At 39.4% G+C, this 25,502-nt stretch overlaps 2 protein-coding genes across 3 annotated transcripts; both read right to left on the bottom strand.

The window, feature by feature from the left end:
- Positions 1-3,700: 3,700 nt before the first annotated feature.
- On the bottom strand, positions 3,701-5,527 carry LOC146578704 (GTPase IMAP family member 2-like). The gene has a single exon (XM_085268985.1). It carries the CDS (start codon positions 5,525-5,527, stop codon positions 4,790-4,792), a length of 738 nt encoding a protein of 245 aa, XP_085125111.1. The 3' UTR covers positions 3,701-4,789.
- LOC146578703 (GTPase IMAP family member 9-like) lies at positions 5,427-10,793 on the bottom strand. Of its 2 annotated transcripts, XM_085268925.1 has the most exons (3): positions 10,733-10,793; positions 6,210-6,985; positions 5,427-5,508 (listed from the first exon to the last, which is right to left on the bottom strand). In XM_085268925.1, the coding sequence occupies exons 1-3, from the start codon at positions 10,749-10,751 to the stop codon at positions 5,497-5,499; spliced, it is 807 nt and encodes a 268-aa protein (XP_085125051.1). In that variant the 5' UTR covers positions 10,752-10,793; the 3' UTR covers positions 5,427-5,496. The 2 variants fall into 2 exon arrangements, with proteins under 2 accessions (XP_085125051.1, XP_085125050.1); XM_085268924.1 differs by lacking the exon at positions 5,427-5,508 and having other exon boundaries at positions 5,672-6,985.
- Between the last annotated feature and the right edge of the window lie 14,709 nt (positions 10,794-25,502).

Here is a 25,502-nt window from a genome sequence, read left to right as displayed (position 1 = left end):
CAGACTAAGCTGTGATGCTTTAGAATCAGAGTCAGAATACTTTATTGATCCCTAGGGGAAATTATGTGGGCTACAGTGCTCCAGTGCAAACAGTAACAAAGACAGACCATACAAGACGTAAGAAATAGCACCAGTGTGCTAGTCACCTCCAGATAAAATTATAGAAAGAAAAAACAACCAAATTTTAAGAAATTGATATCACACAGTGTTGCAGGGAAACCTGAGATTAAAGCCATGCACGCAGTGATTTAAAGGATGTTGATGACTGTGCAGCCTCAGATCCAGGGCCGTAGCACAGAAGTCTCTCAGAGGTCAGAGCAAAACATCAGTCTCACCAGGAAAACTAGAAACAGCCTGATTTTTTTGGTCTTTATTGTTTATCAGACTGTGAGAGTAACATGACAGCACCTTGGCTGAGCAGGTCTAACAGCAGTCTGTTAAAATGCATCAGATTAAATTATTTTCAATGATGGGATATCCCTAACACCATGTTCTTGATATTTAGCACTGTGATGGCCGTGATATTTAGCACTGTGATGGCCCCGAGGATATTCTGGGTGATTTAGTAAATCGTAGAAACATTTGTCAGAGTGTGCGCAGCTACCTTGAAAAACATTTTCTACCCAAAAGGTTGACTCATGTAATTACATTTAAATTTTCCATGTAATGCTGCTACATAGGTTAAAATGTTAAATGCACGAATATACCACATGGATAAACCTGGAATCAAAGGATTTCTCTACTTCAGCGCAACACAGCCATTTAAAAAAGAAAGAGAATCCATCACAAACATCAGTTACCATGGCGTTTGGGATGTTTTTAGGATTTTCTAATTTTCACAGAAGTACTGAAGCAGATTTAAAATGCACTCTATAAAAAGCTTTGACATGTTAGAAAATGACATCAGCATGAGCTGCAGCAGCTCTGTTGCTTCATGTGTCCTTACAGGACTCAGCTACAGCCTGAAGCCGTCCTGAGCATGATGACAAAAATCCTCTCTTGCTCTATAATGTTTTGCTTCCCGCAGTTTCGTTGTGTGTGATTTCGCCCAGCTGTGCTCTCCTGTGCTCTCCACCACCAAAATAAAACAGGAAGCATGAACACTGAGACACACAAACTTGAAAAAGACAAAAAGGTTAATAAACAAGAAGACATGGCTGACAGAGAGACCAGGGGAACTAACACAGATCAGTGTCATGGAGACAGTTGGAAGCAGGCAGGTCATAGACTGGAAACGTGGGACGTGAAAACCCAAACTCTGTTCTTGCAAATTAAAGCTCACTAAAAGCACATGGAGTGTCGCAAGTCCTGACTTGGGTTCACAGTGGTGCCAAAACCCAGGCTTGTCATGCGTGACAATTGGCCCGCGCAGCTGGTTTATCTACTGGCGCAGATGCTATCAGGATTGGCAGCCATCCATAGTGAGCAAGTAGCAGCACAGAGGGAACAACTGTAGAGACTGCAGGACCAGGCTGAGCGCTGGAGAGGCTGGTTAGGGTCACTGCACTGCCGCCCCCTCCTCTGCTGGCGGTGACAATGCACCAGATGGGGGAGGGTGACAGTCCTGCAGCGGAGGCATGCCAGTGGACACAGCAGAATGAGTGTTGCAGCTGCTGTTGTCTGGGTCTCAGTCGTCCTGAGCCTGCTGCTAGCCGCATGGGGGAACTTCGAGGGGACATCTCTCGAGCCATCCTGGACTGCTTGCTGCTCTCTGCAGAAGACCATCGCCGGTGATTCCAGGGCAGCAGGGTGAGAGCGGAGGGTTGGCCGTTCCTGTGTGCCTGGAAGCTGCATGACGGGCTGCACGCAGACCCTGGTCCACCAAAGCCTGGTTCAACCAGGGGCATAGTTGGAGGCAGAGAGGGTGGAGGTCAAGTGTTTTCATGGGAATGTTCACAAATATCCCATCGTGCTGCTGAATATTAAATTGCAGGGCAAAATGCACAAACTGAAGGCTGCAGTTTGCTAACGCCTGTCACAGCCCATAATTGTGGAAACAAATTAGCTTGGGTTTCATTTCAGATTTCTCCTGTATTGCCTTTCTTTCATTAAAAATTCATTCATTCATTCTTGTGTGTTCTGTGTTATCTGCATTTCCATCAGCTTAAGAGCAGCACATTAGAATCAAGTATAATTAAATTTATATATGTAATAAATCACCAGATTTATGTTCATATTCATATATTCATGTTCCCGAGACAATGCAGCTGCTTGCTTTTCATTTGGTGATTTCACTATAGCAGGCTGCTCATTTAAAACACATATTGCCCATCATATCACTACTTAAAACATGCTGCAAATAAAGACTGAGTGAAATGTGGCGCTTACAGCTGATTTTAAATGGAACTTTTACCAAGAGCTAAAACTGAGGTTTTTAAAGCTGTGTGCCGGTGACTTGATATCAGCCTCAGTGTCCATCTCGCCTCAGTTTAAATTTTGTTTGTCATCTTTGACCCAGGTCAGTCACGCTAAGGGAAACTGGAGACCAACTGGCTTTGGAAACTGGAGGTGAGCCCATCCAGCACTTCGCGGCTCCTGTGTCACTGTCTGTCTCTGCTGGAGGGTCTGAAGAACTGCTACAGCATAATGCCTTTTCAGCTGGGAGTTCAGCCGAGCCCGTCCAACTGCTAATGTACACTGTGATTCATGTCTTTCCACATGGACAGACAAGATCACTGATCCACCTCAACACAAAGACAAACTACAAAATATATCTTTTTATTTTTATATATCTTTTTCTATTTACATTAACCAGAAGTTCTTAAACTTTTTATTGCAGCAGAAACTCACACACTCTCAAAAGGTTTGATAATTGTGGCCCTGAAGTGCAAAACACCTGCTCCCCCCTTGCTCCCCATGCAGTATCTGAAGTCAATTCATATTGCACCTTTAATGTTGATGCACAGCAGCTAAGGCTGGGACTACTGTCTGATTATTGATATCGAAGCAGTTTTCTTTTTTTTCTCTAATCCGGTTGGTACAGTTGTTGGGTTAGTTGCACTGCAGTGTAACAATCAAACATTAGACTTTAGCTACAGCAGTGGCTCATGGTCAAAGTAGACATTCTCTCCCTTCCTAATTATGTCCCTCCATCTTTTTTCCCTTAAGAGATTTGATTGGGCAATTCAGTGTCAGTGATTAAAAACAACTAATGGGCTGCTATCAGTAAAAAGGAGCAGTCCTTGTCTCCAGGATGTTTAATAGGTTTAGATGCAAAGCGTTTAGTTCAAGTTAAAGAATACGGATGCAGTTCTCCAGTTAGGTTTAATTTATGATTGATTTTGTGACATTTACACACAGCAGGTTGACGGTGCAATAAGCAAGGGGAAAAGATGTAAACAGTCGGATTTCTAACAGTGCTTGTAGGACCAGTGTGATGTCCCCCTTCATGCAGCTTGTATAATCATATCGACAAAGAAAAAACAGGACATATCGGCCCACAAATGCACCAGCACACTGTATGCAAGATTACCAGCACAGCCCTGGTTCACTGCTGTGTGGGTGTGAATGACACTTGTTATCAAAGTGTTGTATAAGTGCTGCCAGCAGATGGCAGCACAAGAATTTTTGTTCACCCAACATGACATGATTGTGGAAGTTTGGTGTCAGTGAGAGAGAGACGCTGTTTTCTGTCTAAGCTGTGATGATTTAGTCTGAAAGAGGGAATAACACAGTCCGAAGAGGTCACTGGATCCATTCTGATCTGGCATGACCTCTGCAGCCGTCAGTGTCTTTATGTACTTCTGCCTTACAAATAAACTAGGAAATAAATAACACAAAACATGTAAAACCTATATTTAGGATCATTTTATACAACTTTTTACAAAACCAAACATGGTAAAAGTAGTACATATTGGCTTTGTGCTCATTGCTCATTGCTCTACAACCATGGATCAATTAGCATTCATCAATTGTCAATGGAGGAACAAATAACAAATAAGACAGAGACATACAATACTCATTATAGTCAGGAAGAAAAACACAAATTAGAGATTATTAGAGAAAAATAGTGTACTAAATAAAATAAAAGAACCAAAATACTATACAAAAGTGCTCCAGCTTCCATAACAAAGATACATGGAAGAAAATGGATGGGTTAACCTAAGGTGATTGCTTTAGGTGTGCACTGTTTCAAATGCAGAGAGGTGGGTGGCAGCTCCTTGCTGACTGATTTTCAGCGTGAGAGAGGAGGACACACAAATACACAGCTTGTGTTGTAAAACTCAGTGTGTACCTATTGCTCTGCTGCATGGTTGACATGTATATATCAGAAAGCCCCAAAATAAATTCAAAGTTGTGGCCAAAACACTTTTGTTTTATAATATTTCAGTTTTACAATCAGTAAAAGAACAGTCTAAAGAAATTGTTGCAAACCTGCTGCATTTCCTGCAGTCATTTCTACTCAATTAAACCTCAAACATGCTAATAGTGAGAAACTTCTACAAAGCAAATTTACAAACTGTGTCTCAGCAGATTGAATCAGATTAAATCTATGGAGACCTACTTTAACCTTCTAAGACCCAAACTTTTAATTTCTCTTTGATATTTGGTCTGATTGGGACCTGATGATTGTAAAAACAAACAATTTCCAGATTATTTCTACCTGTTTTTTGTTTCTAACAGAAATGGGAGCCACATATGAGGATATTTGTTTAAAATTTCGATAGAACAGAAGCAGTATAATGTCCTTGTGGGTGGATATCAGGCCCTTGTAGAGCAAAATTTAGTATTTTGGCCTAAATAAAAATGTGATGTCCACATTTGTGGACGCCAGGTCCTAGGAGGTTAATTACTTATTCTGAGCACTGAATAACCACTTACAGATGTAATAAATCCCTCTGACGGCTAATGAAATGCAGATTAACCACAGCATCTGCTTAATCCTAAAATCTCTGGGTATTAAACTCCAGACCGATCCCTCTGACTGAGACCTCTCATAGTACGACTGTCCTCCCTCACAGATGTCATTTATCTTCTCCAGCAGCTTTTGGACCTGATCCCTGTTTTCCATGTTGTTGTTGAACACATGGTACACCCCACTGCAGCTCTTCAGCAACTGCTGGATGTTCTCGTCCTCTTTGGTGAACATTTCCATGTCAATGTCAGTGTTTTCCAGTCGGTCTCCGTAGGTGAACAGCAGCATGGTGTGTTTGGAGACATCAGCGCCCAGCATCTTCTGCAGAGCTTTCAGTCCTTCCTGCTCCTGTGGGGTGAATCGTCCGAGCTGGAGGACGAGGATGAAGACGTGAGGACCTGGAGAACTCAGCTGGAGAGCTTTTTCAAGCTCTGCTTTCACCTCCCCTGCAGACAGCTGAGTGCTGAAAAGTCCAGGGGTATCGACGACAGAGACTCTTTGACCCAGAACATCAGCTTCTCTCTTCTTACTGCTCAAAGTCAGGGGGCTCAAACTGATCCTACAGTTAAACTCCCTGTTTCCCAGGATGGTGTTTCCTGCTGAACTCTTCCCAACTCTCTCCTGACCCACCAGCACCACCCTCAGGTCAGAGTCTGAAACAAGACAGGCCATCAGGGGTTGGCACAAGTCTGAGCATCAGTGCACAGTTCAGAAAATCAACTCAATCAACCAAAAAAAATAAGACATTAGTAAAAATAAATAAATAAATAAATAATAATAAATATATATATATATATATATTTGGGGTTTTTTATATGGAAGAAGAAAAAATGCACCATATGTGTATTTTTATTGATTGAAAGAGATGAAATATACTGGATACATGAAATCAGATCTCAGTTTTGTTTACACAAACAAATTAGACGTCAGTACCAGTCTTTCAGAAGATTGATTTCTTATGACTCTAAACCAGTGAGCTAACAATGCTACAAGTTACAGAGTCCCATGAATGTCCCATAATCAAAAAATGAGTATTTATTAGGTTTGTTTGAAATGAAGATGTTCCTCTAACACCTGAAAGCAACACGAAAGAAAAAACAGCAAGGAAAGATGCTGCATTCTGCAGAAAAAGCATAAAATTACTGAAAAATCTGAATTCTTACTGGGGTTATTTATTTGTATCTCTGTTATAATGTGACTTAATAACCTGCACCTGAGGTATAATTAATACCCAATTTTACTGTATGGTGCATGCCTTCTCTTTCACAACCATAGCTGAAGCCACAGTGGCTCCCACTACTGCTCCCAGTGGAGCTCCTATTGCAGCTCCTACTGCAGCTCCTCCAGGCCCTACCAGAGCTCCAACACCAGCCCCAACACCAGCTCCAACACCAGCTCCAGCAGAAACACCCTTTAAAACAGCCCAAATGAATTTGTTGCCACGCTCTGCTCTTCTTCTTGCTTCTTCAAAATCCATTGGAGGATTTTCTCTAAGAAGGCGCTCCATTTCTTCTCTTATGGCTTCTTGGGCATGTTTGAACATCCCGTTGGTGTAGTGGGTTCCTCCATTTCTCTCAACCATTGCATTGATTTTCCTCAGCAGTTCTCGGACTTGAGATTGATCTTCATCTTTGTTGTTAAAAACATGATATCCTCCAGGGTATTGATCAATGAGTTCTTTAACTTGCTGATTTTCACTCATTAATTCTTCTATGCTGTTTTCTCCCAGCAAGTCTCCATGTGTGAACAAGACCATAGTGTATTTTTTTGCTTCCTCTCCAAACATCATCTGAATGATTTCTACAGTTTTTTGTTCTTCTGCTGTGAATCTGTTGACCTGCAGCACAACCAGGAACACATGAGGACCAGGAGCAGCAAAGGAGATGCACACAGCGATCTCTGCAAGCACCTCTCTGAGTGACTTTCTGGTGTCAAACAGACCTGGAGTATCAATTACAGCCACTGTTTGACTGTAGACAGCATTTTCTTTCTTCTCACAGGCTGTTGTAACAGAAGAGAAAGATGGGCGAGATCTAAAAGCATTTGTCCCCAAGATAGTGTTTCCTGCTGCACTCTTTCCTGTTCCAGTTTTCCCAACGAGCAAAATCCTCAGATCAGTTTCTTCAGAGTCTGTTAGACAATTGAGAAAATAATGAACTAAAAACTTTACACTCATCATTATTACTATTGTTATTGTTATTATGAATGATGATGATACATTTCATTTAAAAAAATGTTACAGTGTATCACATAAATAATAATAAAACACAACATTACGTAAATTAATAAAAATGACATGCAATCATAAAACACAAATCACACAAACGATGAGAAAACAAGGAAGAGATAATAATAAAAAAAATAATGTATAAAAGAATCATGTAATATTTTTGTGCTACAAACGACATGATTTGCATGAAAACACTGCATTAGCTCTTGGTTCTGATCCACATCGAATAAGGTGAGCTTTTTTGGGGGGGGGGGAGGGGGGGTGAAAACTTTCTTTCGACCACAGTCTTGCATTGCAGTTTGTACTTGGAATTTATGAAGTTTGTGTTTGTTAATAATTGTTCCCTGCACTGATACTGTTGCTTGTGGGGCTCGCACACAATAATTTCACTCGCATGTGCTGTGCCAGTGTGCCTGCACATGTGATGTGACAATAAAAGTGATTTGATTTGATTTGATGTGTGGTAATAGCAGTATGGTGAGTGATTAAAAGTTGAATAAACACTGACAGAAGTGCATCTAGTTTCTTTTTGGTTTCATCAGTTTCTCCCATACTTAGCCTGTGTAATGTGCAGTGGAGATGAACCCAGCCACAGATGTGTGCAGGTATAGCGAATGAGTGACAGCTTTTAACTTTCCACAGGTACTCATTTGTACTTGTGGTTACTCTCAAAGTGCTCTACCACACATTATTTTAGAGCACACCAGTCCATGGACACATGAACGAATCCATAACAGAGATGGTACACACAAAGAAGAACAAAAACGGGGGTGACCTTCTAGTCATGAGACAGGAGGCGCCACCATGCGGTGATACACTGCATTACAACAGCAACTGTTACATCTGCCATAGGGCAGTGAAGTTACAGACATCCACTGACACTCCACTCAAATGAGTGATAATGTATTATTAATCTGTAATCTTGCAACAAAGTCTACTAAATTCAACTTCTAAATTTATAAATATCTGTTCTGCCTTCAAAATGCTGTAAGCAGAGGTGTATCTAAAGCTTTATGCTGACAAATTTTCTATGAATAGTGAAAGTTAAGCTAATGTGCAACAGAGTTAGTTTAAAAGTAAAGATTTTTTTCCCAATGAGTAGCTTTTAATCAGTGTTGGGGAGTAACGGAATACATGTACCGCCGTTACGTATTTAAAATACAAAATATGAATAACTGTATTCCGTTATAGTTACCGTTTAAAAAGGTGGTATTCAGAATACAGTTACTTTGCTGAAATAAATGGATTACACTGCGGTACTTTCCTGTTTCATTTTGTCGCGGGTCAGGACTGTTTGGGTTTGTTTGACAGCTACGTTCTGTTGTTCCAGGCGGCAGCGTTACGGTTGCCATGGTTACAGGGCGACGCTCTCTCTCTCTCTCTCTGCGACTGTGTGTTTCCTGGGTGAGAGATCACCTTTTCGTTGTTGTTGTTGTTGTGCTAAGCTAACAGGCAGAATGCTACAAGCATAGCTCTAAAGAATGTAGCATCATGGGCAGTGTAGTCCGTGCTGCAGGAAGAATGGACTGCCATACACGTTATGGGTCTGTGAGCGCGAGGAGGGAGAAAAAGGGGAGTGGAAAGGTACGAGCTGTCGTCGAGGAAAAACGGGAGCTGGAAGCATGTAAATATAATAATAACCACTGCAGCCAAGAAGAGTGCCTGACGAGCCCAGTTGTAAGTAAGCTATTAAGACTCAACTGTAGACCTCGCAAGAAAAGTTGACCCACACAACAAAGTAAAGCTATTTTTCGGCTACGAGCCGACAGGGACCCCGCCGTATTAGTCAGAGGTCCCTTTACTACAGTTCGGAGTCGCGGACCTTCAGTAATAGTAATAAATCACACAGCAATAGTACATTCACGTTGTTGTAAAAAGCATGATAATATATTAAGTAATCCAAAGTATTCAGAATATGTTACTGTCATTGAGTAACGTAACGAAATACGTTACAGAATACATTTTGGGGCATGTATTCTGTATTCTGTAGTGGAATACATTTTAAAAGTAACCTTCCCAACACTGCATATCACAAATGGCTGGTGCAAGATTTGTTCACATTTAGTCCACAGGTCTGCAACAATACAGTCTTGACTGCAGAGGTACACTAACTTGGTTATGATCAAGCAAAGTTATTAGTAACTACTAAATGAAGTTAACGATAATAATGTAGACAGCCTTAAAATGAAGCAGCTTTAAAAATCAAGTCAATATGATAAACACAGCATCTCAATTTAAACAGTATATATTCAAAATTAGGTGTGTGGGAAAATATGGTGCAGATTACAGGCTGCTGATGTCTTGTCTAGTGAATAGTTTCATTTTTCATTCAACGCTTTTCAAGTGTGAGAGCTAATGTTAGTCTTTATTAACAAGGGTGTGTTGTGTGTGTGTGTAATTGATAAGATAAGATATCTTACTGTCATCATACAAGAATGTACAACATAATTATAGATAACTATAATAGATATATAGAGATAATGTCCCTCCTGTGCTCAATTTCTTTGTTTTGTTTGGGCTCAGTCTTCACGCTTCCTTTTAGTACATTCCTATTGGTTACTTGTTGTTTATTTTTATTTTGTAAATTTGCTGTCTCTTGTTCTATTATTCTGCATTAGTTTAAACTTTCTACCACTCTCCCTGATTACCTCCTGTGTGTATGTAAAGCTTTAGTTTGTTTATTTACATTATTATCGTTAACTTCATTTGAGTCATACTGTGTTCACTTTTGTCTCCCATGTGCACTCTCGGTCTCCCTTAATATTTAGTTTGCTAAAATTCTCCTACAGCCTAAGTAAAAGGTTTGCCTCACCTCTTGTTTAGTTTTGCTTAGTTTTGAGGTCCATATTTATGTCCCATGTGCTAAGAAAAAAGATAAATGACTGACAATTTTAATTCTTCTATAACAGAAGCCTTTTGTTGCCCCTGTCAAAACATTTGTCAGACTCAAATTCATAATGAGGTCATATTTTTCATAAAATAGTGAACTTTTTGACATGTAGGGATTTGAACTTTGCATTCTGCTTTTTACATTTTACATAGAAAACCGACTTTTCAGGAATCAAGGTTGTACTTTTGAAACCTCTGACTCGCTCAGTTTGTAAAGATAGTGGTAGTGGAGTAGTAATGGAGCCACCTGTTCAACTGATTCCACAGGAAGCTTCTGGACATGTCTTAGTTTAAGTTTCCCCTTAAGCAATTTCTGTTTACAGCCAGCATATATCATTGATGAACTCTTGTATGACCACTTTCATTTTCAAATTACAGATGCTGCTAAAAAGTGTTATTATCTTTGTTTCTTTATTTCCAAATTGAAATTTCAGTTGAAACTGTAAATGAGGAAATCACTGAGCACAAAGAGCTGTGGTTCACACTGAGACAAGGGAAGTCACATTGCTGTAACTTCATAGAATGTTCAACAATATTCAACATGTACATTCACCAATCATAAAACTTAAAAAAATATATACTGTGAACATTTTGAAGGCATCTTAACACAATCAAATTTTTTTTAAATAAAAGTCAAATAAAACTAGCTTTGACAATGTATCCACTATGAAAGAAAAGCTAAAATGTATTAAAGATAATTGTGTTATTCAACATTAAAGAAATCTAAATCCAAATCTAAAAGTTATGAATATACTTACTAAGTGGAGCATACGCCATGTTTAATGTTTCCAGGCAGTAGAGCTGTGGCGTGTCACTGTTGCTGTCTTGTCTAGTAAATACTTTCGTTGTTGTTTCAACGTTTTTAAAGCCCATTTCTAGTCCCCTCCCCTTAACATTATTTGTCATTGCTGGGCTTCTGTGAGAGCTAATATTAATCTTTGTTTACTATGGGTGTGTTTGTGTAACAAATGATAAGATATTTTATTGTCATAATCAGAGATGGGCAGTAACACGTTACTTGTAAAGTAATCAGATAACAGTAACGCGTTACCGTAAAACTCTGAGTACTAAAACTTACTAAAACCGTGATTTTTTTGCGAGAATGTCTCATGAAAATGACAAAAACGAGTGTGACATTCGTGACAACAGTTGTGCGCAGATCAACAATGGATCATATATCAAGTGCGGTGCGAGTATGAGCATGCAGTGTTTAAAGTGTGGAAGTACTGACCTTATTTTAAGTTTGATCCCATAAAAGTGACAAAAACATTAGCGTCCGTTGTGCGTGGGAAGAAAACTTCTTTTTACAGCGAAAAAAACCCCTAAACTTCCAAGCAAGCACCGAGTGCGCTATGACATAATGGGAAATTCACAGAGAAACTCGCGGATTCTTCAACTGACCACTGCGGCTCACCTGCACCAGGGTAAACCTCCGCCTACCCTACTCCTGCTTTACAGGTGAAAATAGAGCAACAGGACCGCTAGTCTTTGATGTTATTTATTTTCTGCTGTGTTTTACTTGCATCTATTACTAGATCCAGTCAGAGAACGTTGCATATAATTAAATTTTTGCTTGATGCATAAAGTTAAAGGATTAAAACTAATAAAACAAGTTTTAAAAAAAGAGACTTTTCCATTTGATTACATTTTGTACGATGGATTATGCAGAGAAAGTAGAATTGGGCTGAAAGATCTATCGCTTTATCACCTGTTCAGGTTGTAAATCGTGTTTTTAAAAAGTAACTAAGTAATTAAAATAAGTAATCAGTAAAGTAACGGGATTACTTTTTGGGGGAAGTAATCAGTAATTAGTTACTGATTACTTTTTTCAAGTAACTTGACCAACACTGGTCATTATACAAGAAAGTACTATGTTCACATCACTATAGGGCTGCTCAATTAATCGAATTTTAATCACGATTACGATCTGGGCTTTTAACGATCATTAAAAATGACTGAGCCGATTATTACCCTCCCTCGTGCTTTACTCTCGCGCTGCTCCGTGTGGCAAATCGAGCGCACCTCTCTGCATTTCGAACACGCGTCACCACCACTAAGAGGACCCGAGGGAAGCTCGGAAAGAAGTTATTTTGAGAGGAGAGTGACTGCCGTTGGTTGAAAAGTGAGGTAAAAAAAAAAAAAAAAACTTCAGTGGTGTGGAAACATTATGGGTTTGCGGAGTCAGACGTGGATCAAGTAGACATAGTGTGTAAACTTTGCTACAGTGTCGTAGCTGCACCAAGTTCACTAAACATAGATGTTTACATTTTTCATTTATTTCTTATATTGCAAACATTTGCACTGTTATCAGTATTTGCACACTATTTTATATTATTTTTTAAGGTCATTCTTTATTATATTATTGTGTTGTTAATACAGCTTTAAGGGCACAGCTCCTTTCAGCATATCCTGAGGAGAGTTGTCCTAGCATGCACGCGACACACAAATATTGCAGGCCTTTATTTCTATGTGTTGCAGATGTGCAGTAAAGAGCCCAAAGACCTAGGGCTGCCTCCTGCTTCTTATTCACACACCATTATACAACGCGTCGACAGGCGTAACATACAGACGGGTTGCATAAGGTCTTATGTAGACAGGTGTGTGGCTTTCCTAATCAAGTCCAATCAGTAAAATTAAACACAGCTGGGCTCAAATGAAGGTGTAGAACCATCTCAAGGCTGATCAGAAGAAATGGACAGCACCTGAGTTAAATATAGGAGTGTCACAGCAAAGGGTCTGAAAGGTCCATGTGATATTTCAGTTTTTCCTTTTTTTAATAAATCTGCAATTGTGTGTTTTTCTGTCAATATGGGGTGCTGTGTACATTAATGAGGAAAAAATGAACTTCAATGATTTTAGCATATGGCTGCAATATAGCAAAAAGAGAAAAAATTAAGGGGGTCTTAATATTTTCCATACCCACTGTATTTTCTCTTTCTAGTCTCTTTCAGAACACTTCCTGGATCATTTTGGATTAACTGAAGGCTTTTCAGGGAGTTTTTAGGCCATTCTCAGGGCTACAATTTAGAGTAGTCCAGCCAAGAAATAATAAATATGTGAATTAGTTTTTCACTATCACTCTGAGACTGGATGCTTCTAATTAAAGAGATATTGCACAAATGCAAGAAAGCAGTGCTACATATTTGTTTAAAATGTACATTGAAGGACATATCCTGGCTGAAAATGTCTCCAAGATTCCTCACATTGTTAATGGAGGCCAGGGTAATGCCATCTTAAATAAATATCTGTCTGGAGTCTGCTAGATACACAGACTCTGTGATGCATTTAGTGAGAACCCAAATTTAGACAACACAGTCAGGAAGGGGTTGATCGAAGGAAAAGTATTTATTGAGGATGATTGCAAATAATATAAGAATGAGAAAACCAAACTGAAACGAGAAACTAAACAGGAAACCAAAACCAGGAAAAAACACAACAAACCTGGAACACTTGGAACGTTGTCAGAGCATCTGTTTACCTGCTCTTGAGTCTCAAAGGACAGATGAAAACAAAAACGATATAAACACTGAGGGGTGATTAAGGAAGTGGAATACAGCAGAAGCAAATAAGACATAAGTAGAAAAGGGAAGTAAAACTGAACACAGTGTAAATTAAATAAGAATACAGAGCACTGAAGCAGCGAGAGAAAGAAGTAAATAAACATCGAGAGAAGACATAATTTTGAAGACAAGATGCAGAGAAAGGGAAATGCTAAAGGAAACTAAACAGCCTGAATCACAAGCAAGAAACATAACAATCATAGAACTCATAAGCACAAGAAAACTAACTATGAAACATAGATACCTCTCTACGAATACAACATTGATGAATTAACAATATTCTGAAGTCTGCAAATGCAAAATGCTGGGTCAAGCACACAGAATTATGACAATATCTAGTTATTTTTCTTTGAGATTATTTGTACTCTACCCTAAACATCTGTTTTGTCTGAAGTTAGAGTTCCCTCTAATTAAATGTCATACAGGTCTTTATGCCTTTAACACATTCTTTCACTTTGACTTGTTGGTGTGTGTTATCTGGCCTCATGAACAGAAAAGATGGGTATGATCTGTGGAGCAGTGAAAATGTATGCTATGCCTTCTAATGGTACTGCCTAAATGAAACTGTTCATAGCAAAGAACGCAGTGGAAGAAGATTCCCCATTTACATGAACCAATCAGAGTATATTAGATAGATATGATTCTAACCACTCCAAGACAGTACCTTTAATACCTACAGCATGTGCTAATATTTTTGTTATATAATACTATATCTTTATTTTTTTAAAGCAGTAAAGTGCTCTTGCCTGGTGTATGTACCCTAGTTTTCTGCTCTTGTTGTGCCAGTTATTAAAGTATATATAAGAAAAATAGAACTGATACTATTTTTTTTTTTTCGTGGGCAGCAAGGAACAGAAAAAACGAAATGAGAGCATGTGAATAGTTTGGAAAGAGAAGTATCTTTGTCTCCCCTTACCAACTTCCCTAACAGATTAAAACACAACAACCTTCTTGTCATTGCGGAGTTATAAAAAGAAAATTTAGTGCAATTCGTGTTACAAAAGGATAAAATTGTAAGATAAAGAAGAAAAAATAGATGGCGCATAAAGTAAATGGCACATAACATACTTAGTCTATTGTCCAATGTGCATTGTGTTAAGTTTTGCTTCCCCTGTTTCGTTTGTTGGATTTATTCCAGCTTTGTGTCTGCTCATTAATCATTAAATTCTAGTTTTGTATTATAAAGGATAAAGGATTTAGAAAGTTTATTTATGCAGTGACTCCTATGTATGCAATTCCAAGCAGGAAAACACTCTCCCAAAAAACCATCCCAGGCCTATATGACAGAGAATGTGCATCTTCTCTTTGTTTTGCATATCTAAATTTATATTTTATTGTGTTTTGGTTATTACAGTGTTACAGTGGGTATTGTTGGGATTATATTTTATCTTTGAGGCTAATATCTTATAATTATCATGGCATATTTGTGTTTTATACTTTACTGCACACAGTTAAGCATTGTATATTAGTATTAAAAGAAGATTGCTATACTAACAGACATAAAATAAGAGGAGCCCCCTTCTCTAAGGAATTTGAGGGGGAGGGTCTGTCTCCCTACTGAAGACAACACTAGTCATATTTTTCCGGGGTTTGAGAACCTCTGTTTCTGCTTATCTCTTTATGCAGGTCTGACCGGAGGGTACGAGGAGGTTGCCATTGTTACGGCCGAGACCGTTTTAGACGAGTGACAGGACTCAAATGCAGGACGCCGAACAGCTCGTAAGTAGATTTTAAGAATAATGTTTAATGATTCCACAAATATTCATAAACAAAAAGGTGAGGTAGACAAGTACGACCACTGAAACCAAGTAACAATCTGGTCCGGGTCAGAGGGGACAGCTATTCCAGGGATTGGACTGGAAAGCAAGTCACATTAGATCCAAGAAAAGGTCGGGGTCACTGTAACAGAGTGCAGATGTTCAGATACGGATAAGGAGACATATGAATATGTTGTTGGTTCAGAATCCTCCTTCGTACTGCGTACTTGCCACAGGTGGTCGGGGATGACGTAGAGGGGTGAGTAGTCCGGGTGTGTAATCCAAAAACTCCTGGCGTGGAGGCAGAGAGGCAGGTAGGTGATTCGGGTAATAGCCTGTGGGACTGCCAGATGGTCCAGTATCCAAGTAAGAGCTCTTCGGCAGGGGTTAACAGTTAGGTGTAGCTAAGAGAGAGGCGCACAAAAGACAAACATACAGTGAGGCAAGGTGAATCACAAAATACGTAGGGAATTATGGTGGTGGCCTGCACTGACTGATGTTAGCAGAGAATCTGGCGAAGAGAGATCGAGTACGCTGGCCTTATGAATCCCCGGCTAAATTACCCACAGGTGTAAGCAATCAGCAAAAACACTGAGGCCCCTCCCAGGGGTGGAGACGCCGGCTCGGAGGGAGACACACTGGCACACACCCGGACCATGACAGCCATGGGTTTATTAAGGCTGTTTTTAACATGTTTTAAGTCTTTGTATCATGTTCTATTTAATCTGAAAAAGCCCCTAAAAAGGCAATGATCACTGTCGGGTTTTTTTTTATTTTTAATTACCGCCATTAATTTTAAAGCACAGTTTTTAAAACCTTACAATGTAACTACAGGCCCTACATGCTGCAGTATTTTAATGACTAACCTCATATTGTGGATGGATTATCTCAGTTGTTCTCCCTACTGAAGTTTGGTTTGTTTACAGCATCCTGCCATGCAATTACATTTGTCCTTAACCTTAACCCTCGGGTTAACTTTTAGCAAGTGGAAAAAAGTTAGTGTTCATCCTTCAGCTTGAAGTGTGTTTATATTATGCTAACATAGCTGTTTTGCTAGCAGTTATGTAGCACATCATATTATACCAATTAGCCCAACTTCAGTAACCCGACAAACGTCACTGCTGTTCAGTGATGCCACAGTGTTCGTTTTACTTTGGGACCTGAAGTGGAGTTTAGACCCAGAAAGGGCCAATGACATCAGACTTAAAGACTGGAAAATGTCAACATTATGTTAATTACACATAATAAAAAGTATTTACTGCCTGGGTGCAGCAGCCTCTTGTCTCTGAGCCAGAGACAGGAGGTCCATGGTGTCATGTAAAACTAATTTGAAATTTGAACTGTTTTGATAATAAATTGTAAAAAAGTGTTTGTGTTTTCTCTCATAAAAAAAAACCCACAACAATTTGGTGCACTCAATTTGGGGCTTGATTGATTTGAGGAAAAGAACACCATTGGCAAATAGAATGGGAGCAAAGGTTTTTAAGCTAGATATTCTGAACCGACCAAAACTGGTTACTCGTGAGAGAAAATCGGCCCTAACAAATAGGTAGGCAAATTTACAGTTATTAAAAACTAATTTTACAATTTGGTTAAAGGTAAAATTCTCTCTTGAGCAATCAGTAGGAATCAGGGGAACCTTTTCTCTGGCCTAATGTGTATATGATTTTGAATGTTTTTATTATGAAGATTAGAATTTCTACCGTATATAAAATGTAAGGCCGACTAGACACTACCGGACTTCGATCTTACTATCTGACCACACCGTTAAATACCCCTCTCCAAGATAGCGGATGATTTGAGTAAGCTGAGGCGATAATCAATTGCCGATTCGACGGCTTCAGTGTGGAGATGCTTCCGGGTAGTTCGGAGGTGCGAACTTCCGTAATCAAACACACAGCAGGGTGGGGAGGATGAGGGTGAGAAACACACACAAAATCCATACTATAGGCAGGTTGACCATTGGGGACCTGTCTGGCCATGACAAATATACAAATATTGGAAAAATAAAAAATAGAAATCAATAGAACCAAAAGGTTGATTTTGTTCATCTGGATGTTCAAATTCAAATTTTATTTGTCATGTTTTCCGTGGGTGAAATGTTTCGTCGCTCATCCAATGACTTCGTCAGTATTAGCTGACCGCAGGTTTCCCCAACCTTATAAAGCTGGTTCATAAGGTTGGTGAAATCTGCAATCAGTCACAAAGTGAAGCTGCTGTGCAAGCAAGTTTTATTGTGGCAGAGGAGATCTCAATCTCCCTGCCATTAACTGAGGGAGAGTTTCTGAAGAGCTGCGTGATGAAGGTTTGCGATGTGTTGTGTCCACACGAAAAACGTTTTATTTCAAGTCACAGGGCTGTTTGCAGTGTTGTCCAGTATTAAACTTATTTCCAATGTGTCAGTAAAGGGTGACTTGCACTTCTAGCCTGTGTGTAATGACCAACCCCATGTTGGGTTTGTGGATTTGACACCTCAAGGTTTTGAAGGTGGGGATACATGCTCCTGGTGAACATAAGATTTCTGTTAACAGCTTGGCATCTCAGTTATAAATTAAATTCAAAATGTTTTTGGTAGTATGGCTAAAGTATAATGTAACTTCTGAGGTACATACAGCAAGGCAGAGAAGAGAAGGGGGTAGTTTACTGAATCCTACAAAACACAAACCTTAATCCTTGATCTTCCTACTGTATCTTTCTGTTCTGGTTTTATTGATTTGTAATTTGGGAATCAGTCTGATGTGAGAAAATTATATAATTATTGCATGAACTGACCAGGAATTACAGTCAGCTTTATACTGATATGCTAAATTTCTCTAACAACCATTTGTAGATCAGTAGTAATTACTCTTGCATAGGTGTTTTGCTTGTTTTAAATTTGTGCACAATTTATTTATTTTTGTATTTTTCTAATATATCTCTGATTCGCGTTCACTTATTGATGCTTGTACTCCTGTAACATGTGAATTTCCCGAGTGTGGCATTAATAAAGTCTGTGTCTATGCCAAACCTGAAGTTTAAACACCTTTTATTGATTTGCAGCTAAGACTGTGATGTTTTCACCATTTGCATTCCAGAAAAGTGATCACTCTTGAAGCCTGGTTGTTTCACAATACTAGGACGACTGGTACTACTTCTAGTACTACTGCTACTGCACAACCCGTATTGTTCAGTAATTTCACAAATTTGTTTAAGTCTAATATGTTGGCTTACAGGTAAACTGTTTTTGGAAGTGGATATGATGGAAACTTCTAGCAAGACACAAGATGCAAACAGGCACATTTGGCAGCCAGGGTTAGAGCTCAGACACCTGAAGCCTGGTAGTTGGGGGCTAACAACACTGAATGGTAAAATAATCTAACATCTAGGTGTTACATGGTGCTGCAGGTGATAAAGAGCCATAAACTACTTGCATTGTTTAGATGTGATTGCCAGTTCGGTTGGGTACACAGAAAGACACAGAGATTAAGAGAGATCCTGCCCTGCATTACTTTAAAAAAAGGGGAGTATTTTCAGAGCTGTTAATATATGAAGCAGTATTCACGGACCCTGTTTTGGACATTGAGCGTTGCATTGTGACAGTTTCAATAAAGCCTTGCATTATACTGGAGAGCAAAGCTAAGAAAAGAGTAATTTTACTCCACACACATTTGAAAAATCACACAGTTTGACCATAAAATCCCAGAATAATTAGTTTTTGAGATTGTGACAGCAACATCATTAAAGAAAAATATCTTTCCATGCCACTGTGCTTTCATTTGAAAATATAAAAATGTGAAGGTTTTTGTGTAAAACATTGTGTAAAACAACCTTAAAAATGTCCTGATGAATTTGGTGAATATCTAGATCATTAGGGTTTCCATCTAAGAGTCTACAGGGCATACGCTGAGGCTGGGTTTTATAAATACAAGATGGTAACATAAGACATGTTAACTTTGAGAGCACTAACATCTAGTTTAACGTGTGAAAAGTAAATGCATGACAGAAGCAAAAAGGAGTTGCTTGACCCTACATTTGTACAAATAAATTACAAGTGACTAACATGAGTTTGATGCATAATACAAAAAAGAGGTCCATGAGATGAGTTCACATTATCTAAGTAAGACTCTATTGGAACTGTTAATGTACACATACTGATTGTACTGTTATTTCATGAGCTAGTGTAGATGCTTTAAAAGCACCCTGACTGAAAAACGTAGCACACATTTGGAGAAGCTGTGCTGTAACTTGACAAAATGTAAAGTTTTCTGTCTTTTCTTTAAAAAAATGGAAAAGCAGATAAGTCACAAACTTCTTGCTATACTGATATTATGTAAGGGATGCACACAGAGATTGTGTTAAAAAGGAGAGCTTAACAGTTAAGGTTTAGTGCTGCATACAGTACATAAACACTTTGTCATAGATGTAAGAGGACTAAAAAAATGTATAATAGTAAATAAAACAATAGATTTTAATTGAGTCATTTAATTTATTCTAAAATGAAAACTTACTTTCTGTCCAGCATTTGTGTGACTAACAGTCTCACTAGCAGGTGACTGTTGTTGTAATTTGGTGATGTATGGTTACAAGTTAATTGAAGCTTATGCTGTACAGCATACTAAGAGGTCCTGTGATGGGCCATGTGCAATCACACAAAAGAACAACTTAAAATTCACCGTAACCCTGACTGGAGAAAAGCCAGTTTGGAATACTAATTGGCATTACAACTGTTGCACATTACTGTAAAATCAGTGCTGAGATAGTTACTTTAAGATCACAACCTGATTTACAGTTTTTCTCCATTGGTTTGGCTCATTTCTTGAAACAGAAATTACATTCTCAAAATAACATGGACAAACCTCCAAACCTCTTGTCAAATGTTCACAACAGAATGGCATTTCTCATTCATTTTATCAAGTGGCAAATGCCTAAGTACATGCCTCAATTGTCTCAGTGCATCTTTGCAAATGGTTAAGTTGTCACGGCGAGTGAGGCGAGCCGTGTGGAAAATAAAGGAGGATCCAAATGCAGGCAGTCGTGAAGGTGGTTTATTGAACATGAAAGTAAATACAAACGGCAAATGGACCTAGAACTAAACTATACTGGGATAAACTAAACTACAGAGTACAAACCTTAACGAGAACGACCAGAGGAGAATGATGATGGACAGCAGGGAGAACACACGGGTGAGACATGGTAGATACACAGATGAGGCAGGGTGGAATACACAGACGGACCAGCAACAACAATGACGGAAGACATGACTTAAATACACAGAGAACCACAGGGGAATTACACACAGGTGGTGGACACAGCTGGGAATAATCAACAAGACGAGACAGAGGTAAAACTGAACACACTCACATGAGACCCAGACCTTCACAATAAAACAGGAAATGAGAACACCACACCAAGACGCAGACCTGACACTGAGAGACAGACAGGAAATGACATATGAAACTAAACCCACATCGTAAACCCAGATAAACAGAAACATGGAACTCTAATAATAGAAATCATAATCATCACCATAACACAACAAGAGAACAAGAACACAATCCCTGATGCAAACTTAAATCAAAACACAATAAACTCAAAATACTGGGTCCAACGGACCCAGAACCGTAACATAAGTACAAGTAGACTACAGTTATACAGTTAGCCCACATTTAGCACATTTTCTAAATGAATAGATCTTGTAGATCTAAACTGATTAGCTGATTCTCAGTCTAATGATCATTCTCTCCAAAACATGTCAGCATGATTTCATTGTATAAGTATTCGCATGCACAACTGTCTGTTCAATTGTCAAAATTGGTCAAGAACATAATACCATGAATACCATATATGAATTTCTTTGAATATTTGATAAATTGATGACAGTCATTGACAGTCAGGTGAAACTAGACTAACGAAGGGGGAGCGTCACACACAGGTGTGTTCCATGATTGTGTGCTGCCAAACACAGATATATAGAGCTTGACCAGAGCCAGTCCGATCTCTGAACATGGATAGACAAGGCTAAGCAAACGGACAAGGGGAAGTTCTTCCTCAAGGAAGAGGAGGAAGAAGAAGAAGAAGAAGAGGAGGACTGAGAATGCGTGGTGGAGGAATAGGGGGAAGAGGCCACATATTACAGTTTCTCTCTATTGGTTTGGCTCATTTCTTGAAACAGAAATTACATTCTCAAAACTCTAAGATCATTTGGCAAAACACTCTTACAGTTTAGCACAACACTATAGCTCACCTGCAAAAGCTCATATCTCTTCCAAAACTGTCAACTCAGGCTTCAATCTAAATCCCTTTCTCAATCATGGCTCAAGAGTTGGGAGTTCGCCTTGTAATCAGAAGGTTGCCGGTTCGAGCCCTGGCTTGGACAGTCTCGGTCGTTGTGTCCTTGGGCAAGACACTTCACCCGTTGCCTACTGGTGGTGGTCAGAGGGCCCGGTGGCGCCAGTGTCCGGCAGCCTCTGTCAGTGCGCCCCAGGGTGGCTGTGGCTACAATGTGGCTTGCAATCACCAGTGTGTGAATGTGTGTGTGAATGGGTGGATGACTGGATATGTAAAGCGCTTTGGGGTCCTTAGGGACTAGTAAAGCGCTATATAAATACAGGCCATTTACCATTTAAACAGTGTCTCCAAAATGGCAAAGATCCTTCTCAATAGCTTTGGCTCATTTCTCGACACAGATCGGACATTCTCATCATTCTTGGTGCTTTTGTCAAAATAAACCTGGATGGTTGATCACAACAACATGGTCCACCTGCAAAAGCTCATATCTCCCCTAAAACAGTCCACTCATGTGTCAAAACTACATCTCTTTCTAATCTGAATAGTCAGTGCCCCCAAAATGCATCGTCCCTTTGGCATTATGTTAGTACTGCCATACAAAATGTTTAGATGTTTTGTCACTATGGGAGAGGACCAACAATATACAACAGAAAAGAGTAGCCTCCAAGGTTTGACATCACATATTGCACTCACACTACCAAGGAAATTATAACCATTTGTTATTCACACGCAAAGAAAGTTTTATACATATGTAAAAAGAAAATGTACATTACACTAGTAAATTGTATGAACACAAAATCAAAAAACAAGGACTTACAGGGAGTGCATAATTATTAGGCAACTTAACAAAAAACAAATATATACCCATTTCAATTATTTACTTTTACCAGTGAAACCAATATAACATCTCCACATTCACAAATATACATTTCTGACATTCAAAAACAAAACAAAAACAAATCAGCGACCAATATAGCCACCTTTCTTTGCAAGGACACTCAAAAGCCTGCCATCCATGGATTCTGTCAGTGTTTTGATCTGTTCACCATCAACATTGCGTGCAGCAGCAACCACAGCCTCCCAGACACTGTTCAGAGAGGTGTACTGTTTTCCCTCCTTGTAAATCTCACATTTGATGATGGACCACAGGTTCTCAATGGGGTTCAGATCAGGTGAACAAGGAGGCCATGTCATTAGTTTTTCTTCTTTTATAGCCTTTCTTGCCAGCCACGCTGTGGAGTACTTGGACGCGTGTGATGGAGCATTGTCCTGCATGAAAATCATGTTTTTCTTGAAGGATGCAGACTTCTTCCTGTACCACTGCTTGAAGAAGGTGTCTTCCAGAAACTGGCAGTAGGACTGGGAGTTGAGCTTGACTCCATCCTCGACCCGAAAAGGCCCCACAAGCTCATCTTTGATGATACCAGCCCAAACCAGTACTCCACCTCCACCTTGCTGGCGTCTGAGTCGGACTGGAGCTCTCTGCCCTTTACCAATCCAGCCACGGGCCCATCCATCTGGCCCATCAAGACTCACTCTCATTTCATCAATCCATAAAACCTTAGAAAAACCAGTCTTGAGATATTTCTTGGCCCAGTCTTGACGTTTCAGCTTGTGTGTCTTGTTCAGTGGTGGTCGTCTTTCAGCCTTTCTTACCTTGGCCATGTCTCTGAGTATTGCGCACCTTGTGCTTTTGGGCACTCCAGTGATGTTGCAGCTCTGAAATATGGCCAAACTGGTGGCAAGTGGCATCTTGGCAGCTGCACGCTTGACTTTTCTCAGTTCATGGGCAGTTATTTTGCGCCTTGGTTTTTCCACATGCTTCTTGCGACCCTGTTGACTATTTTGAATGAAACGCTTGATTGTTCGATGATCACGTTTCAGAAGCTTTGCAATTTTGAGACTGCTGCATCCCTCTGCAAGATATCTCACTATTTTTGACTTTTCTGAGCCTGTCGAGTCCTTCTTTTGACCCATTTTGCCAAAGGAAAGGACGTTGCCTAATAATTATGCACACCTGATATAGGGTGTGCATGAAGAGGATGATGTGGACAAAATACTCATTTGCCTAATAATTCTGCACTCCCTGTATTCAGTGGTCGCTGTACTCATTCTCCCGCTCTTGTCCACTGTCTTCACCCTCCTGATTATTTACACGCTGTTGTCCGTCTGGTCCCCTGCATTGATCTCCTGTAATGTTGTCACATAGTCCACACATCACATGTCCATAGTATGGAGCAGGGACGGCTGATCCTGAGCATGATTCTCATACACTCTCCACCTCCAAGCAGAGAAAAACTCATCTTTCGGATTGAGGAAAGGAGTGTAAGGTGGTAGGAATGACCATGACCATCCTTGAATGCGTTGCAAACTAGCACCTAATGAGTTGGCCAAGGGCCGAAGACGTGGCCGTAATATTATTGGCCACCGGGCCACAGTGGATGTCCCAGGTCAGCGAGGGGGCAATATAACTATGTGTGCTGCCATTTCTGAGAATGGTGTGGCCACTCACATCCCCAGTCTTGGCCCATACAACACACACAAGCTCCTCATCTTCTTGGATCGCCTTTATACTGATTTTATCCCTGAAAATGAGAGGTCTCATAGGGCCTCACCTACCCATTTATGTAATTGTGTGGGACAATGTCAATTTCCACCATAGCCCACTCATTAGGGGCTGGTTTGCAACGCATCCAAGGATGGTCATGGTCATTCCTACCACCTTACTCTCCTTTCCTCAATCCGACAGAGGAGTTTTTCTCTGCTTGGAGGTGGAGAGTGTATGAGCATCATGCTCATAATTTTATTAATATCATATTATTTATTAATATTATATTTTTATGGCCACCATAAATTTTATTACTTCCTTTATTACTTCCTAGGTCATAAATCATTTTATTTGGGTCATAAATCTTTTGATAGCAAGTTTCATGTGGCTCTACAATGACAATATGTGTCTCTGCTTTTGTTTGTCTGTTGTACCTTGCTCTACGTCATGGCTAGAGGCACGCAGCACAAAACAGCAGTAAAAGCTCATTTTCTGCTGTCGCTCACACACACACACACACACACACACACACACACACACACACACACACACACAAAAAATTCAAACCAATTGAAAAACATACTTTGACCACTGTTAATATACCTAGGCAGAACACAATCTTTATCGTTCTTATTTTTTTAACCAAATTTATTTACATATGAATATAAAAAGTACATATGAAAAGTACAATTTTAAATTTTAATATCATAATGGTGCCAGTCATTTTAAACATTGAGTGAATATTTGCACACCAAAACACAAAAATATAAACATGATAAAGTAACTTTTGTACATCTGCAGAAGATAAAAATAAAAATAAAAAGCAATAATATTTTTTTTGTATTTGTCTTCCCGGGTTTCATACTTCATCCTCTGAGTCGCATGAGTCAAGTTGCTAAAAAAGAATAGAAATAGAAATTTTCTTTAGAATTTAACTTTTACCATTGGACAAAGGTGACTCAGCCAGCCCAAAATGTGCATTGTGTTCATCCAACCAGTTTGTGAATGGGGACTCACACCAGCAACCAAATACAATAATCCAGGCTTTCTCTGAATGTTACAGTAAAGGTTAATTAAGGCATTTATGTCTTTAAGACACTGTAGTCTAATTATTTATTTATTAGACCGACTGACTAGACTAAAGCTAAGAAACACTAATAACACAGGACTCTAACTCTGCTTAACTGTGCACCACCTGGCATCGTGCATTATTAACACTGCACGTTATAAAGTATTCTAAAAATGTTATCAAAACATGTTGTTACAAAAGATGTTTATGCATGTCACATTACTGGGTCTTTGTGTTTCAATTCTAGTAACATATTCTTTGATTATGATTGTTTGTTTTCTTTGGTTCTCAGTGATCTTAGTTGTGTTATCTCTGCCTGTGTTTGAG

Source organism: Mchenga conophoros, linkage group LG3 (assembly GCF_057382185.1).
Source record: "Mchenga conophoros isolate Kocher_MC1m ecotype Shallow Benthic linkage group LG3, M_conophoros_male_GT1.1, whole genome shotgun sequence".
Lineage (NCBI taxonomy): Eukaryota > Metazoa > Chordata > Actinopteri > Cichliformes > Cichlidae > Mchenga > Mchenga conophoros.
Note: the sequence above shows the minus strand (reverse complement) of the source record. Positions and strands in the feature narration are given on the sequence as shown.